Below are 15,513 nucleotides of genomic sequence, written 5' to 3' on the forward strand. Positions count from 1 at the left end.
TCTCTAACTTGCCCTTTCTCTCTCTGACTTGCTCTTTCTCTCTCTGCCTTGCTCTTTCTCTCTCTGCCTTGCTCTTTCTCTCTATCTCTAACTTGCCCTTTCTCTCTCTGACTTGCTCTTTCTCTCTCTGCCTTGCTCTTTCTCTCTCTGCTTTGCTCTTCCTCTCTCTCTCTCTTTGACTTTCTCCCTCCCTCTCTCTCTCTCTCTCTCTCTCTGCCTTGCTCTTTCTCACTCTGCCTTGCTCTTTCTCTCTCTGATTTGCTCTTTCTCTCTCTAACTAACTCTTTCTCTCTCTGCCTTGCTCTTTCTTTCTCTCTCTCTAACTTGCTCTTTCTCTCTCTGCCTTGCTCTTTCTCTCTCTCTAACTTGCTCTTTCTCTCTCTGCCTTGCTCTTTCCCTCTCTCTCTGACTTGCTCTTTCTCTCTCTGACTTGCTCTTTCTCTCTCTGCCTTGCTCTTTCTCTCTCTGCCTTGCTCTTTCTCTCTCTCTCTCTCTAACTTGCTCTTTCTCTCTCTCTCTAACTTGCTCTTTCTCTCTCTCTCTGCCTTGCTCTTTCTCTCTCTCTCTCTGCCTTGCTCTTTCTCTCTCTCTCTCTCTGACTTGCTCTTTCTCTCTCTGCCTTGCTCTTTCTCTCTCTGCCTTGCTCTTTCTCTCTCTCTGCATTGCTCTTTCTCTCTCTCTCTCTGCCTTGCTCTTTCTCTCTCTCTGACTTGCTCTTTCTCTCTCTGACTTGCTCTTTCTCTCTCTGACTTGCTCTTTCTCTCTCTGCCGTGTTCTCCTTCTGTCTTACTCTTGTTTTCTCTTTCTGCTACCATTGTGCAGCCAGGCATAGAAAAGATACAAAACATACACACATATTCACCCCCTCTCTTCCCTTCTCCCTTCCGTCCAGCTTCATAAGGTGGCGGTGGGGAGGGCGGCGGACCTGCTGAAGCTGCACGCAGAACATCTGCCTCTGCGGGCCCTGAAGGCCTCAGGGGGCGAGGGCAACCTGGAGGCTGTGGCAGAGTACGCCCGGACGCTCGGCGAGCAGAAAGAACAGCTGGTGGAGGTGAGAGAAGCTCACTGGGCTGGAGAGGTTGACTTAAGTCTGTTGAGTCTCCTTGATCAAGTCACCATTGAAACACAATAAAGTATTACATTCAATCCACAGCAATCCAACCTCATATCCATCTTTATATCTGAGGTATATGGACATGTGTGATGTGGGATACTGGCTTTGGAAGCCTGTATGTATTTTTTCAATTGAAACATTTGGATAAGTATCTTGTTGTTGGCATCAACATGTAGGTCTGTGTCTGCTGCTCATATTCAGTCATGTTGATGTTAGACATCAATGTTCTTTGTCCTGTTCCAGACTTGTCGTCTGCTGTGTCACGTCTCGGGGACAGAGCCTCTGGAGATCACCTGTATACACGCTGAGGAGACCTTCCACGTCATCGGCCCCCAGGTAACACATACTGAAGGGTAACACACACACTGACAGGTAAAACACACACACACACACTGACACGTAACACACACTGACACGTAACACACACACACACACACACACACACACACACACATACATACATACATACATACATACATACATACATACATACATACATACATACATACATACATACATACATACATACATACATACTGACAGGGAAAACACACACACTGACAGGTAAAACACACATACACTGACAGGTAAACACACACACTGACAGGTAACACACACACTGACAGGTAACACACACACTGACAGGTAACACACACACTGACAGGTAAAACACCCACACTGATAGGTAAAACACACACACTGACAGGTAAAACACACACACTGACAGGTAAAACACACACACTGACAGGTAAAACACACACACTGACAGGTAAAACACACACACACACTGACAGGTAAAACACACACACACATGGACAGGTAAAACACACACTGACTGGTAACACACACACTTACAGGTAAAACACACACACTTACAGGTAAAACACACACACTGACAGGTAAAACACACACACTGACACGTAAAACACACACTGACAGGTAAAACGCACACACACACACACTGACAGATAAAACACACACACTGACAGGTAACACACACACACTGACAGGTAACACACACACTGACAGGTAAAACACCCACACTGATAGGTAAAACACACACACTGACAGGTAAAACACACACACACACTGACAGGTAAAACACACACACTGACAGGTAAAACACACACACAGACAGGTAAAAGACACACACTGACAGGTAAAACACACACACTGACAGGTAAAACACACACACACACTGACAGGTAAAACACACACACACATGGACAGGTAAAACACACACTGACTGGTAACACACACACTTACAGGTAAAACACACACACTTACAGGTAAAACACACACACTGACAGGTAAAACACACACACTGACACGTAAAACACACACTGACAGGTAAAACGCACACACACACACACTGACAGGTAAAACACACACACTGACAGGTAATGCACACACACTGACAGGTAACACACACACCCACTGACAGGTAACACACACACACACTGACAGGTAACACACGCACTGACTGGTAAAACACACACTGACTGGTAACACACACACTGACTGGTAAAACACACACTGACTGGTAAAACACACACTGACTGGTAACACACACACTGACTGGTAAAACACACACTGACTGGTAAAACACACACTGACTGGTAAAACACACACTGACTGGTAACACACACACTGACTGGTAAAACACACACTGACTGGTAAAACACACACTGACTGGTAAAACACACACTGACTGGTAACACACACACTGACTGGTAAAACACACACTGACTGGTAAAACACACACTGACTGGTAAAACACACACTGACTGGTAAAACACACACTGACTGGTAAAACACACACTGACTGGTAAAACACACACTGACTGGTAAAACACACACTGACTGGTAACACACACACTGACTGGTAAAACACACACTGGCTGGTAACACACACACTGACTGGTAAAACACACACTGACTGGTAAAACACACACTGACTGGTAAAACACACACTGACTGGTAAAACACACACTGACTGGTAACACACACACTGACTGGTAAAACACACACTGGCTGGTAACACACACACTGACTGGTAAAACACACACTGACTGGTAAAACACACACTGACTGGTAAAACACACACTGACTGGTAACACACACACTGACTGGTAAAACACACACTGGCTGGTAACACACACATAGTCCTGATCATGTCTGATACAGTCCATGTTGCGACAGAAACTTGATAATCTGTATAACCTCTCCATTATCAAGGTTCAGTTTTTCAGCACATCCCCTGTCATCTAGATCCCTTATAGCTTCAACACCATACATTAAACACAGCCAACCATTGCAGAAAAAGACATTAAGAAGACTTCATCTGATACATGGGGAAATAACTCAGACAACCACATGCAAGTCAGAGTGCATCACCCCCAGTGTGCTGCATTTAATTGGCAATTACCCGCAGGAGTCCCTTTATTATCATTGAAAGACACACACACACACACACACACACACACACACACACGCACACACACACACACACACACACACACACACACACACACACACACACACACACACACACACACACACACACACACACACACACACACACACACACACCAGTATCATCCCTCCCTGCTGGGCGGTGGCTCCCTCTCTGTGACCTTATTGATTGGTTGACCTTTGAGCTTATGAGCTCAGTCATTACTGCGGGGTCATACAGCGTCTGACGTTACCGTGAGAGAATCATCACATTTCACACTATACCCCCAGCAACAGATAAAGACCTTTCCGACGGCCTGGAAGACCAAACATAATTAGAAAAGTGGGGAACAAAACTGATGCCCTGCCCACTGAAGATTGTGTGAATTGGAACAAATCCACCCCCACACTGAAAGGTAATGATCCGATGTAACTCCGGTGTCTCTGCTGTCTCATAGTGGTTCAACATTGTACGAGACGGAGGCCTGTTTCCATTCAAATCACCCTCTCCTTTTCTTGGGCCCCTTGTTGGTCTTCCCTCAAAGAGTCAACTGGTCTGGATAGGTACTGCTGTGAGTAACATAGTAATAGCTCCACTTAAGATAACGTTTCCCATGTGGGGTTGCCTGATTTTGAAAATGGGGTCGCGAGAGAAATGGTGAAATAAAATTTTGAAGCAAAAATATAAAATAATGAAACTGTTTTCCTCCTACAGATGTGGCTCAGTCGTTTGAACGCTTTAAGCTATAAAATATTATGACCCCATCACTGTCTCTCAGGAACATGCATGAGTGGACAATACCAGGCACCAAGTCAGACTGGGAGGAAAAGATCCTAATTATTAGCTGAGAACATTCTGAACTTCCCAATAGTTTTCTGATGCATTTCAATCACTTCAAACCAGTACTTTTGAAATACTGTAAAAATGACTGTCAGACTCATTTGTAAAAGGCCGTCAAACAAAAACGTATTACATCATTTTTGTTACATGGTGTGGTCATGAAACAAATGTGATATCAAAATGGTGTCGGGGGTCAAAAAGTTTGGGATCCCTTGACTTAAGGTAAAACTTAGTGCACCTTATCAAAACACCTTATCACAGTCCAATACAGTGTAAAACATAGCTACTCCATCTGCTCACTCACTCCCTCCCTCCCTCTCCCCCCCCCCCCCTTCCTCTCTCCCGTCAGATCATCTCTGCAGCCCAGACGCTGGCCCTGCACCCATCCAGTAAGATTGCCAAGGAGAACCTGGATGTGTTCTGTGAGGCCTGGGAGTCCCAGCTCTGCGACATGGCAGTGCTGCTAAGGGAGATCAACGACGTGTTCGAGGGCCGCCGAGGTGGGGCTGCCAGTGGTAGGGGAGGGGGAGAGGGATGGGTGTTTGTTATGGGCAGTCCCAGGAGAGGGTTGTCGTAGGACAGCTCACCACAAGCCGTGGTTGTTTTTACTTTCTGTCTCTCGCTGAGCTTTGGTAGTCTAAAATGTATTGACCCTATTCATAGACAGTTAAATCTCTATAACCGTAGTTGTTTGTATTATCTGACACAAGCTCTATCAGGGAGGGGATGTCAGATTAAAACACCATCAGCAGGATACCTCTCATTGCGTTGGAGATGCAAACCGTTCTGTTACAGGCCTGATAGCCAGTGTGTGTCCCAGCGTAGTGATGCCAGACGTTTCTCAGAGCTCTCTCCCAGCATGCAGCGTGAGTCCTGTCATCCGTAACCTCTGTGGCGTGTCACGGTGCCAGTATTTATGGGCTACGATCCCAATGACAAGGAGCGAGAGAGACGATGTCCCCCTACTAAACCAATTGAATAGAGGAGGAATAGGGATAAATCTCCCTCCCTGGTGGAAGTTTAACGATGAAGTTCACACTTTGCCCTCGAGTCGTGGCTCTCACATAGTAAAAGTGCTATTTTTCCACTGGTAAAGCTGGTATGGGTGTGTGTTTACCTGTGTATGTGTGTGTGTCTACCTTTTTGTTTGTGTGTGTGCTCGTGCTTGTGGAGGGGGTGTGTTACTCAAGCGACACAGACAGGCCCTCCAAAAAGCTGCCTGTACTTTTATGTGAAGTAATGCTCCTTGAACATGTTAGTGATGTTTATCACTCCCTCACCACCACTGGAAAATCTACTGAAATGTCCCTTTTTTCCAAACTTGATTGGTGAGTTAATTGGTTGCACTCCATTTGAAGTCTGATAGATGATGTGTTGGGGATAATCAACTGTAGTATGATAGAGGATGTGTTAGGGATAATCAACTGTAGTATGATAGAGGATGTGTTGGGGATAATCAACTGTAGTATGATAGAGGATGTGTTAGAGATAATCAACTGTAGTATAATAGAGGATGTGTTGGGGATAATCAACTGTAGTATGATAGAGGGTGTGTTAGGGATAATCAACTGTAGTATGATAGATGATGTGTTAGGGCTAATCAACTGTAGTATAATAGAGGATGTGTTAGGGATAATCAACTGTAGTATGATAGAGGATGTGTTAGGGATAATCAACTGTAGTATGATAGAGGATGTGTTGGGGATAATCAACTGTAGTATAATAGAGGATGTGTTAGGGATAATCAACTGTAGTATAATAGAGGATGTGTTGGGGATAATCAACTGTAGTATAATAGAGGATGTGTTAGGGATAATCAACTGTAGTATAATAGAGGATGTGTTGGGGATAATCAACTGTAGTATAATAGAGGATGTGTTAGGGATAATCACCTGTAGTATAATAGAGGATGTGTTGGGGATAATCAACTGTAGGATAATAGAGGATGTGTTAGGGATAATCACCTGTAGTATAATAGAGGATGTGTTAGGGCTAATCAACTGTAGTATAATAGAGGATGTGTTAGGGCTAATCAACTGTAGTATAATAGAGGATGTGTTAGGGATAATCAACTGTAGTATAATAGAGGATGTGTTGGGGATAATCAACTGTAGTATAATAGAGGATGTGTTAGGGATAATCAACTGTAGTATGATAGAGGATGTGTTAGGGCTAATCAACTGTAGTATAATAGAGGATGTGTTAGGGATAATCAACTGTAGTATAATAGAGGATGTGTTGGGGATAATCAACTGTAGTATAATAGAGGATGTGTTAGGGCTAATCAACTGTAGTATAATAGAGGATGTGTTAGGGATAATCAACTGTAGTATAATAGAGGATGTGTTGGGGATAATCAACTGTAGTATAATAGAGGATGTGTTAGGGATAATCACCTGTAGTATAATAGAGGATGTGTTGGGGATAATCAACTGCAGTATAATAGAGGATGTGTTAGGGCTAATCACCTGTAGTATACTAGAGGATGTGTTGGGGATAATCAACTGTAGTATAATAGAGGATGTGTTAGGGATAATCAACTGTAGTATAATAGAGGATGTGTTAGGGCTAATCAACTGTAGTATGATAGAGGATGTGTTAGGGCTAATCAACTGTAGTATAATAGAGGATGTGTTAGTGATAATCAACTGTAGTATAATAGAGGATGTGTTAGGGCTAATCAACTGTAGTATAATAGAGGATGTGTTAGGGCTAATCAACTGTAGTATAATAGAGGATGTGTTAGGGATAATCAACTGAATCCCTCCCTTTTAGTATCATTTAATGGGTTGGCATGGTTCATTTCAAAAGGTACACAATACTTTCACTGGAAAATGATTCTTACCAAACTTACCTTGTGACCAATGCCCAAAATATGACTTAAAAAAAAACATTTCCTCAAAATACTTTCTTTCTTTCTGATTAATTACAGGTGATAAGAGAGCCTATGTGTCGCTTCCCAGACCAGGGGTGAGTATCAGAATATACAATGTTATGACTGGTGGATATTTCTTATTTAATTTTATTCAAATGACTTTCCATCATTTCCTCCTTTAATATCACTCATCCTGTCAAACCGTTTCTCCCGCCAGAAACATTCAGCCAACCTGAAGACGGTGAAGGCAGTCAAGCTCGATGCAGAGGTATAACTTGATCATCAATTACACAACACACCTCATATAGACTGTGTCCCAATACACCTCGCATAGAGGGTGTCCCAATACACCTCACATAGTGTGTGTCCCAATACACCTAATATAGGGTGTGTCCCAATACCCTTCACATAGGGTGTGTCCCAATACACCTAATATAGGCTTGTGTCCCAATACCCTTCACATAGGTTGTGTCCCAATACACCTCATATAGGATGTGTCCCAATACCCTTCACATAGCCTGTGTCCCAATACACCTCACATAGTGTGTGTCCCAATACACCTCATATAGGCTGTGTCCCAATACCCTTCACATAGGTGTGTCTTAATACACCTCACATAGTGTGTGTCCCAATACACCTCACATAGTGTGTGTCCCAATACACCTCACATAGGTTGTGTCCCAATACACCTCACATAGTCTGTGTCCCAATACACCTCATATAGGTTGTGTCCCAATACCCTTCACATAGGTTGTATCCCAATACCCTTCACATAGGTTGTGTCCCAATACACCTCACATAGGGTGTGTCCCAATACACCTCACATAGTGTGTGTCCCAATACCCTTCACATAGGATGTGTCCCAATACACCTCATATAGGTTGTGTCCCAATACACCTCACATAGTGTGTGTCCCAATACACCTCACATAGGCTGTGTCCCAATACACCTCATATAGGTTGTGTCCCAATACACCTCATATAGGTTGTGTCCCAATACACCTCACATAGGGTATGTCCCAATACACCTCATATAGGTTGTGTCCCAATACACCTCATATAGGTTGTGTCCCAATACCCTTCACATAGATTGTGTCCCAATACACCTCACATAGTCTGTGTCCCAATACACCTCACATAGTATGTGTCCCAATACACCTCATATAGGTTGTGTCCCAATACCCTTCACATAGTGTGTGTCCCAATACACCTCATATAGGTTGTGTCCCTATGCACCTCACATAGTGTGTGTCCCAATACACCTCATATAGGTTGTGTCCCAATACACCTCATATAGACTGTGTCCCAATACCCTTCACATAGGCTGTGTCCCAATACACCTCTTATAGTATGTGTCCCAATACCCTTCACATAGGCTGTGTCCTAATACCCTTCACATAGGCTATGTCCCAATACACCTCATATAGGCTGTGTCCCAATACCCTTCACATAGTGTGTGTCCCAATACACCTCATATAGGCTGTGTCCCAATACCCTTCACATAGATTGTGTCCCAATACACCTCACATAGTGTGTGTCCCAATACACCTCACATAGGTTGTGTCCCAATACACCTCACATAGGCTGTGTCCCAATACACCTCATATAGGTTGTGTCCCAATACCCTTCACATAGGTTGTATCCCAATACCCTTCACATAGGTTGTGTCCCAATACACCTCACATAGGGTGTGTCCCAATACACCTCACATAGTGTGTCCCAATACCCTTCACATAGGCTGTGTCCCAATACACCTCACATAGGGTGTGTCCCAATACACCTCACACAGTGTGTGTCCCAATACACCTCATATAGGCTGTGTCCCAATACACCTCACACAGTGTGTGTCCCAATACACCTCACATAGGCTGTGTCCCAATACACCTCACATAGGCTGTGTCCCAATACACCTCATATAGGGTTGTGTCCCAATACACCTCACATAGGGTATGTCCCAATACACCTCATATAGGTTGTGTCCCAATACCCTTCACATAGATTGTGTCCCAATACACCTCACATAGGGATGTGTCCCAATACACCTCACATAGTCTGTGTCCCAATACACCTCACATAGTATGTGTCCCAATACACCTCATATAGGTTGTGTCCCAATACCCTTCACATAGTGTGTGTCCCAATACACCTCATATAGGTTGTGTCCCTATGCACCTCACATAGTGTGTGTCCCAATACACCTCATATAGGTTGTGTCCCAATACACCTCATATAGACTGTGTCCCAATACCCTTCACATAGGCTGTGTCCCAATACACCTCTTATAGTATGTGTCCCAATACCCTTCACATAGGCTGTGTCCTAATACCCTTCACATAGGCTATGTCCCAATACACCTCATATAGACTGTGTCCCAATACCCTTCACATAGGCTGTGTCCCAATACACCTCATATAGGATGTGTGTCAGGACCCGGTTACGAACCTGGGTCTCCGGAGTGAGAAACAGTCACTTAACCAACTGAGCCACGAATAGTCAGCAGAACCCAGAAGATGAGGCAGACACAGCAGTACTTAAGACGGTGTATTTAATAAAGTAAAAAGGAGAAGTCCTTAAATACAAAAATGGCAAATCCAAAAGGTGGTAGGAATAGCACAAAAAGCCTCAAGAGATACTCAAAAACAGAATTCCACAAGAGCATCCACCGGAATCGACAAGAATACACAGAACACTAGGGCTGGGTGCTAACATACAAACACAGAGCACAGAACTGAGGGAAACTAAGGGTTTAAATACAATCAGGGGAAAACGAGGCACAGGTGCAAATAATAATGGGGAACAAGGGAAAAAACATAAGGTCAAAAAGCACAATGGGGGCATCTAGTGACCAAAACCCGGAACAACCCTGGCCAAATCCTGACAATGTGTCAAAATACCCTTCACATAGGCTGTGTCCTAATACCCTTCACATAGTGTGTGTCCCAATACACCACATATAGGTTGTGTCCCAATGCACCTCACATAGCGTGTGTCCCAATACACCTCATATAGGATGTGTCCCAATACACCTCATATAGACTGTGTCCCAATACCCTTCACATAGGCTGTGTCCCAATACACCTCATATAGTATGTGTCCCAATACCCTTCACATAGTGTGTGTCCCAATACACCACATATAGGTTGTGTCCCAATGCACCTCACATAGTGTGTGTCCCAATACACCTCATATAGGTTGTGTCCCAATACACCTCATATAGACTGTGTCCCAGTACCCTTCACATAGGCTGTGTCCCAATACACCTCATATAGTATGTGTCCCAATACCCTTCACATAGTCTGTGTCCCAATACACCTCTTATAGGATGTGTCCCAATACCCTTCACATAGGCTGTGTCCTAATACCCTTCACATAGGCTGTGTCCCAATACACCTCATATAGGCTGTGTCCCAATACCCTTCACATAGTGTGTGTCCCAATACACCTCACATAGTGTGTGTCCCAATGCACCTCACATAGTGTGTCCCAATACACCTCACATAGGTTGTGTCCCAATACACCTCATATAGGTGTGTCCTAATACACCTCACATAGGTTGTGTCCCAATACACCTCATATAGGCTGTGTCCTAATACAACTCACATAGTGTGTGTCCCAATACACCTCACATAGGCTGTGTCTTAATACACCTCACATAGGCTGTGTCTTAATACAGCTCACATAGGGTGTGTCCTAATACACCTCACATAGTGTGTGTCTTAATACACCTCACATATTCTGTGTCCCAATTCACCTCATATAGGCTGTGTCCCAATATACCTCACATAGTGTGTGTCCCAATACACCTCACACAGGTTGTGTCCCAATACACCTCACATAGTGTGTGTCCCAATACACCTCACATAGGCTGTATCCCAATACACCTCACACAGGTTGTGTCCCAATACACCTCACATAGTGTGTGTCCCAATACACCTCACATAGGCTGTGTCATAATACAACTCACATAGTGTGTGTCCCAATACACCTCACATAGGCTGTGTCTTAATACACCTCACATAGGCTGTGTCTTAATACACCTCACATAGTCTGTGTCCCAATTCACCTCATATAGGTTGTGTCCTAATACACCTCATATAGGTTGTGTCTTAATACACCTCACATAGACTGTGTCCCAATACACTTCACATAGGCTGTGTCTTAATACACCTCATATAGTCTGTGTCCTAATACACCTCACACAGGCTGTGTCTTAATACACCTCACATAGGCTGTGTCTTAATACACCTCACATAGGTGTGTCTTAATACACCTCACATAGGCTGTGTCTTAATACACCTCACATAGGCTGTGTCTTAATACACCTCACATAGGCTGTGTCCCAATACACCTCACATAGGCTGTGTCTTAATACACCTCACATAGACTGTGTCCCAATTCACCTCATATAGGCTGTGTCCCAATTCACCTCATATAGGTTGTGTCCCAATTCACCTCATATAGGATGTGTCCCAATTCACCTCATATAGGTTGTGTCCCAATTCACCTCATATAGGTTGTGTCTTAATACACCTCATATAGGTTGTGTCTTAATACACCTCACATAGACTGTGTCCCAATACACTTCTCATAGGCTGTGTCTTAATACACCTCATATAGGTTGTGTCCCAATACACCTCACACAGGAATGTGTCCCAATACACCTCACATAGGCTGTGTCTTAATACACCTCACATAGGCTGTGTCTTAATACACCTCACATAGGTTGTGTCTTAATACACCTCACATAGGCTGTGTCCCAATACACCTCACATAGGTGTGTCTTAATACACCTCACATAGGTGTGTCTTAATACACCTCACATAGGCTGTGTCTTAATACACCTCACATAGGCTGTGTCTTAATACACCTCACATAGGCTGTGTCTTAATACACCTCACATAGGCTGTGTCCTAATACACCTCACATAGGCTGTGTCTTAATACACCTCACATAGGCTGTGTCTTAATACACCTCACATAGGCTGTGTCTTAATACACCTCACATAGGCTGTGTCTTAATACACCTCACATAGGCTGTGTCTTAATACACCTCACATAGGCTGTGTCTTAATACACCTCATATAGGCTGTGTCCCAATACACCTCACATAGGTGTGTCTTAATACACCTCACATAGGTGTGTCTTAATACACCTCACATAGGCTGTGTCTTAATACACCTCACATAGGCTGTGTCTTAATACACCTCACATAGTCTGTGTCCCAATATACCTCATATAGGTTGTGTCCCAATATACCTCATATAGGCGGTGTCCCAATACACCTCACCTAGGCTGTGTCCCAATACACCTCACATAGGCTGTGTCCTAATACACCTCACATAGGTTGTGTCCCAATACACCTCACATAGCCTGTGTCCCAATACACCTCACGTAGGATGTGTCTTAATACACCTCACATAGGCTGTGTCTTAATACACCTCATATAGGTTGTGTCCTAATACACCTCACATAGGCTGTGTCTTAATGCACCTCACATAGGCTGTGTCTTAATACACCTCACATAGGTTGTGTCTTAATACACCTCACATAGGCTGTGTCCTAATACACCTCACATAGGTTGTGTCCCAATACACCTCACATAGCCTGTGTCCCAATACACCTCACATAGGATGTGTCCCAATACACCTCACATAGGCTGTGTCCTAATACACCTCACATAGGCTGTGTCCTAATACACCTCACATAAGTTGTGTCCTAATACACCTCACATAGGTTGTGTCCCAATACACCTCATGTCGGCTGTGTCCCAGTGGTACTCTATTCCCCCAGGTTCCCTGGTCAAAAGAAGTGCACTATATGGGGGATAGGGTGCCATTTGGGACACATCCATTACCTCTACTTTCTCACCCTGACAGGTGAATTAATTCTGCAGGAAATTAATAACTGTTCAAACCCACCATTTGGGATATATGCCGATATTGCAGGAACCATGGTCTGCTAGATTTTAGCAGGACTCTGTCAGTCATGACTGGACATGCAGGGTCGAGAGTATTTTATGATTAACTTAGTACACAAAGTGATAATCAATAATTGGAAATAATTAGGATATATTATGGCTGATTGATAATGCATGACATTTAGAGGTGAAGAGCAGAACTGAGTTTATATTCAAGCCTGTTAATTTCTCTATTTGGTTAGGTCAGGGTGTGATTTGGGTGGGCATTCTAGTTTTCTATTTCTTTGTTGGCCGGGTATGGTTCCCAATCAGAGGCATTTGTCTATCGTTGTCTCTGATTGGGAATCATACTTAGGCAACTTGTTTTCCACCTAAGTTTGTGGGATCTTGTCTATGTGCAGTTACTATGTAGCCTGCAGAACGTTACATTCATTTATCTTTGATTGTTTTTTGTTGTTCATCTAAAATAAAGAAAGATTTACATTTTCCACGCTGCACTTTGGTCTCATTCCAACGATGGACTTAACAGAAGATCCCACCACCAAGTGACCAAGCAGCGTGCCCAGGAGTGGAGGACATCATGGACCTGGGAGGAGGTAATGGCAGGGGACAAGACCCTGCCATGGAAGCAGGCGGAGGCAGCGAGAGAGGAACGGCGACGAGATCAGGAATCTTGGACACGACGCAAGCAAGAGAGGCACATGGGGTGGTCGGCGGAGCTGAGGGTTGAACCAGAGCCAGTCAGGGAGTCAAGTGAGGAGCTCGACGCAAGATTACGGAGAGAGGTGCTGGCGTTGAGAGCGCTGCAGAGCAGGCGTGCTGAGGAGCGTGACACCAGTCCGGTGTCATGTGCACCGTTTTCACGCATCTGGCCTCCGGTGAGCCTCACCAGTCCGGTGCGTCCTGTGTCTCCTCTGTGCACTCGCCCTGGGGTATGTGTCGCCGTTCAGGCACCATGTTATGCGGTTCTACGCACCATGTCTCTAGTGCCCCGCACTTGCCGGGCAAAAGTGAGCATCCAGCCAGGACGGGTTGTGCCAGCTCTACGCTCCAGACCACCAGTGCACCTCTACAGTCCAGTACGTCCTATGCCTCCTCCCCGCACTCGCCCTGAGGTGCCTGTCATCAGCCCGGTGCCACCTGTACAGGTCCCACGCATCAGGCCTCCAGTGCACCTCCACAGTCCAGAGCTTCCTGCAACAGTACCCAGTCCAGAGCTTCCGGCGACATTTCCCAGTCCAGAGTTTCCGGCGACAGTTCCCAGTCAAGAGCTTCCGGCGACAGTTCCCAGTCCAGAGCCTCCTGAGGCGGTCCACAGTCCGGAACCTCCTGAGGCGGTCCACAGTCCAGAACCTCCTGAGGCGGTCCACAGTCCAGAACCTCCTGAGGCGGTCCACAGTCCAGAACCTCCTGGGGCGGTCCACAGTCTGGAACCTCCTGAGGCGGTCCACAGTCCAGAACCTCCTGGGGCGGTCCACAGTCCGGAACCTCCTGAGACAGTCCACGGCCCGAAGCCTCCAGTGACGATCCACGGCCCGGAGCCTGCAGTGAGGATCCATGGCACGAAGCCTCCAGTGATGATCCAAGGTCCGGAGTCTCCAGCAATGGTGTGCAGTCCAGAGCCTCCAGCGACGGTTGGCAGTCCATAGTCTCCAGCGACGAGAATGCCAAAAATGTGCAAAGCTGTCATCAAGGCACAGGGTGGCTACTTTGAAGAATCTCCAATATAAAATATATACTTTTTTGGTTACTACATAATTCCATGTGTTATTTCATAGTTTTGAATTCTTCACTATTATTCTACAATGTAGAAAATAGTCAAAATAAAGAAAAACCCTGGAATGAGACTTTCCAATCTTTTGACTGGTACTGTATGTTCCATCACTATTGGGAAACTGAGTCCTACTTTGTTCAGTACTTTGGAATGGGATTATTAACTATTAACAAATAAGGGATCCGTTATCTTTCTTTCTTTCTTCAGGAGCAGAGCACCATAGCCAAGCTGGGTCTAGAGCTGCGTCTTCTGACTTCAGACATGGACACGGAGGTGGAGAAGTGGGAGGACCAGGAGCATGACATTGTCCGCCAGGGCCAGAGCTTGTCCAGCATGGCCTACTCCATGTACCTCTTCACCAGGTAGACCGTCTGTCTGTCTGTCTGTTTGTCTGTATGCCTTTGTGTGATAGAAGATTGCACCAGCCAAGATTGACCACCAGCCAAGTATTGACCACCAGCCAAGTATTGACCACCAGCCAGGTATTGACCACCAGCCAAGTAATGACCACCACTCAAGTATTGACCACCAGCCAGGTAT

General features: G+C 44.9%; 1 protein-coding gene across 4 annotated transcripts in view; it reads left to right on the top strand.

Moving 5' to 3' along the window:
• LOC135549675 (alpha-catulin-like) overlaps positions 1-15,513 on the top strand; it is a 164,667-nt gene that overhangs the window by 116,684 nt on the left and 32,470 nt on the right. For 2 of the 4 annotated variants that reach the window (XM_064979859.1, XM_064979861.1), the window contains exons 9-14: positions 893-1,051; positions 1,358-1,450; positions 4,759-4,924; positions 7,342-7,379; positions 7,502-7,552; positions 15,181-15,335. In XM_064979859.1, coding sequence (XP_064835931.1) covers positions 893-1,051; positions 1,358-1,450; positions 4,759-4,924; positions 7,342-7,379; positions 7,502-7,552; positions 15,181-15,335 — 662 coding nt within the window. The remainder of the gene's footprint in view (positions 1-892; positions 1,052-1,357; positions 1,451-4,758; positions 4,925-7,341; positions 7,380-7,501; positions 7,553-15,180; positions 15,336-15,513) is intronic. The other 2 variants (XM_064979862.1, XM_064979863.1) reach the window with 1 other exon arrangement.

Source organism: Oncorhynchus masou, chromosome 12, assembly GCF_036934945.1.
Source record: "Oncorhynchus masou masou isolate Uvic2021 chromosome 12, UVic_Omas_1.1, whole genome shotgun sequence".
Classification (NCBI taxonomy): domain Eukaryota; kingdom Metazoa; phylum Chordata; class Actinopteri; order Salmoniformes; family Salmonidae; genus Oncorhynchus; species Oncorhynchus masou.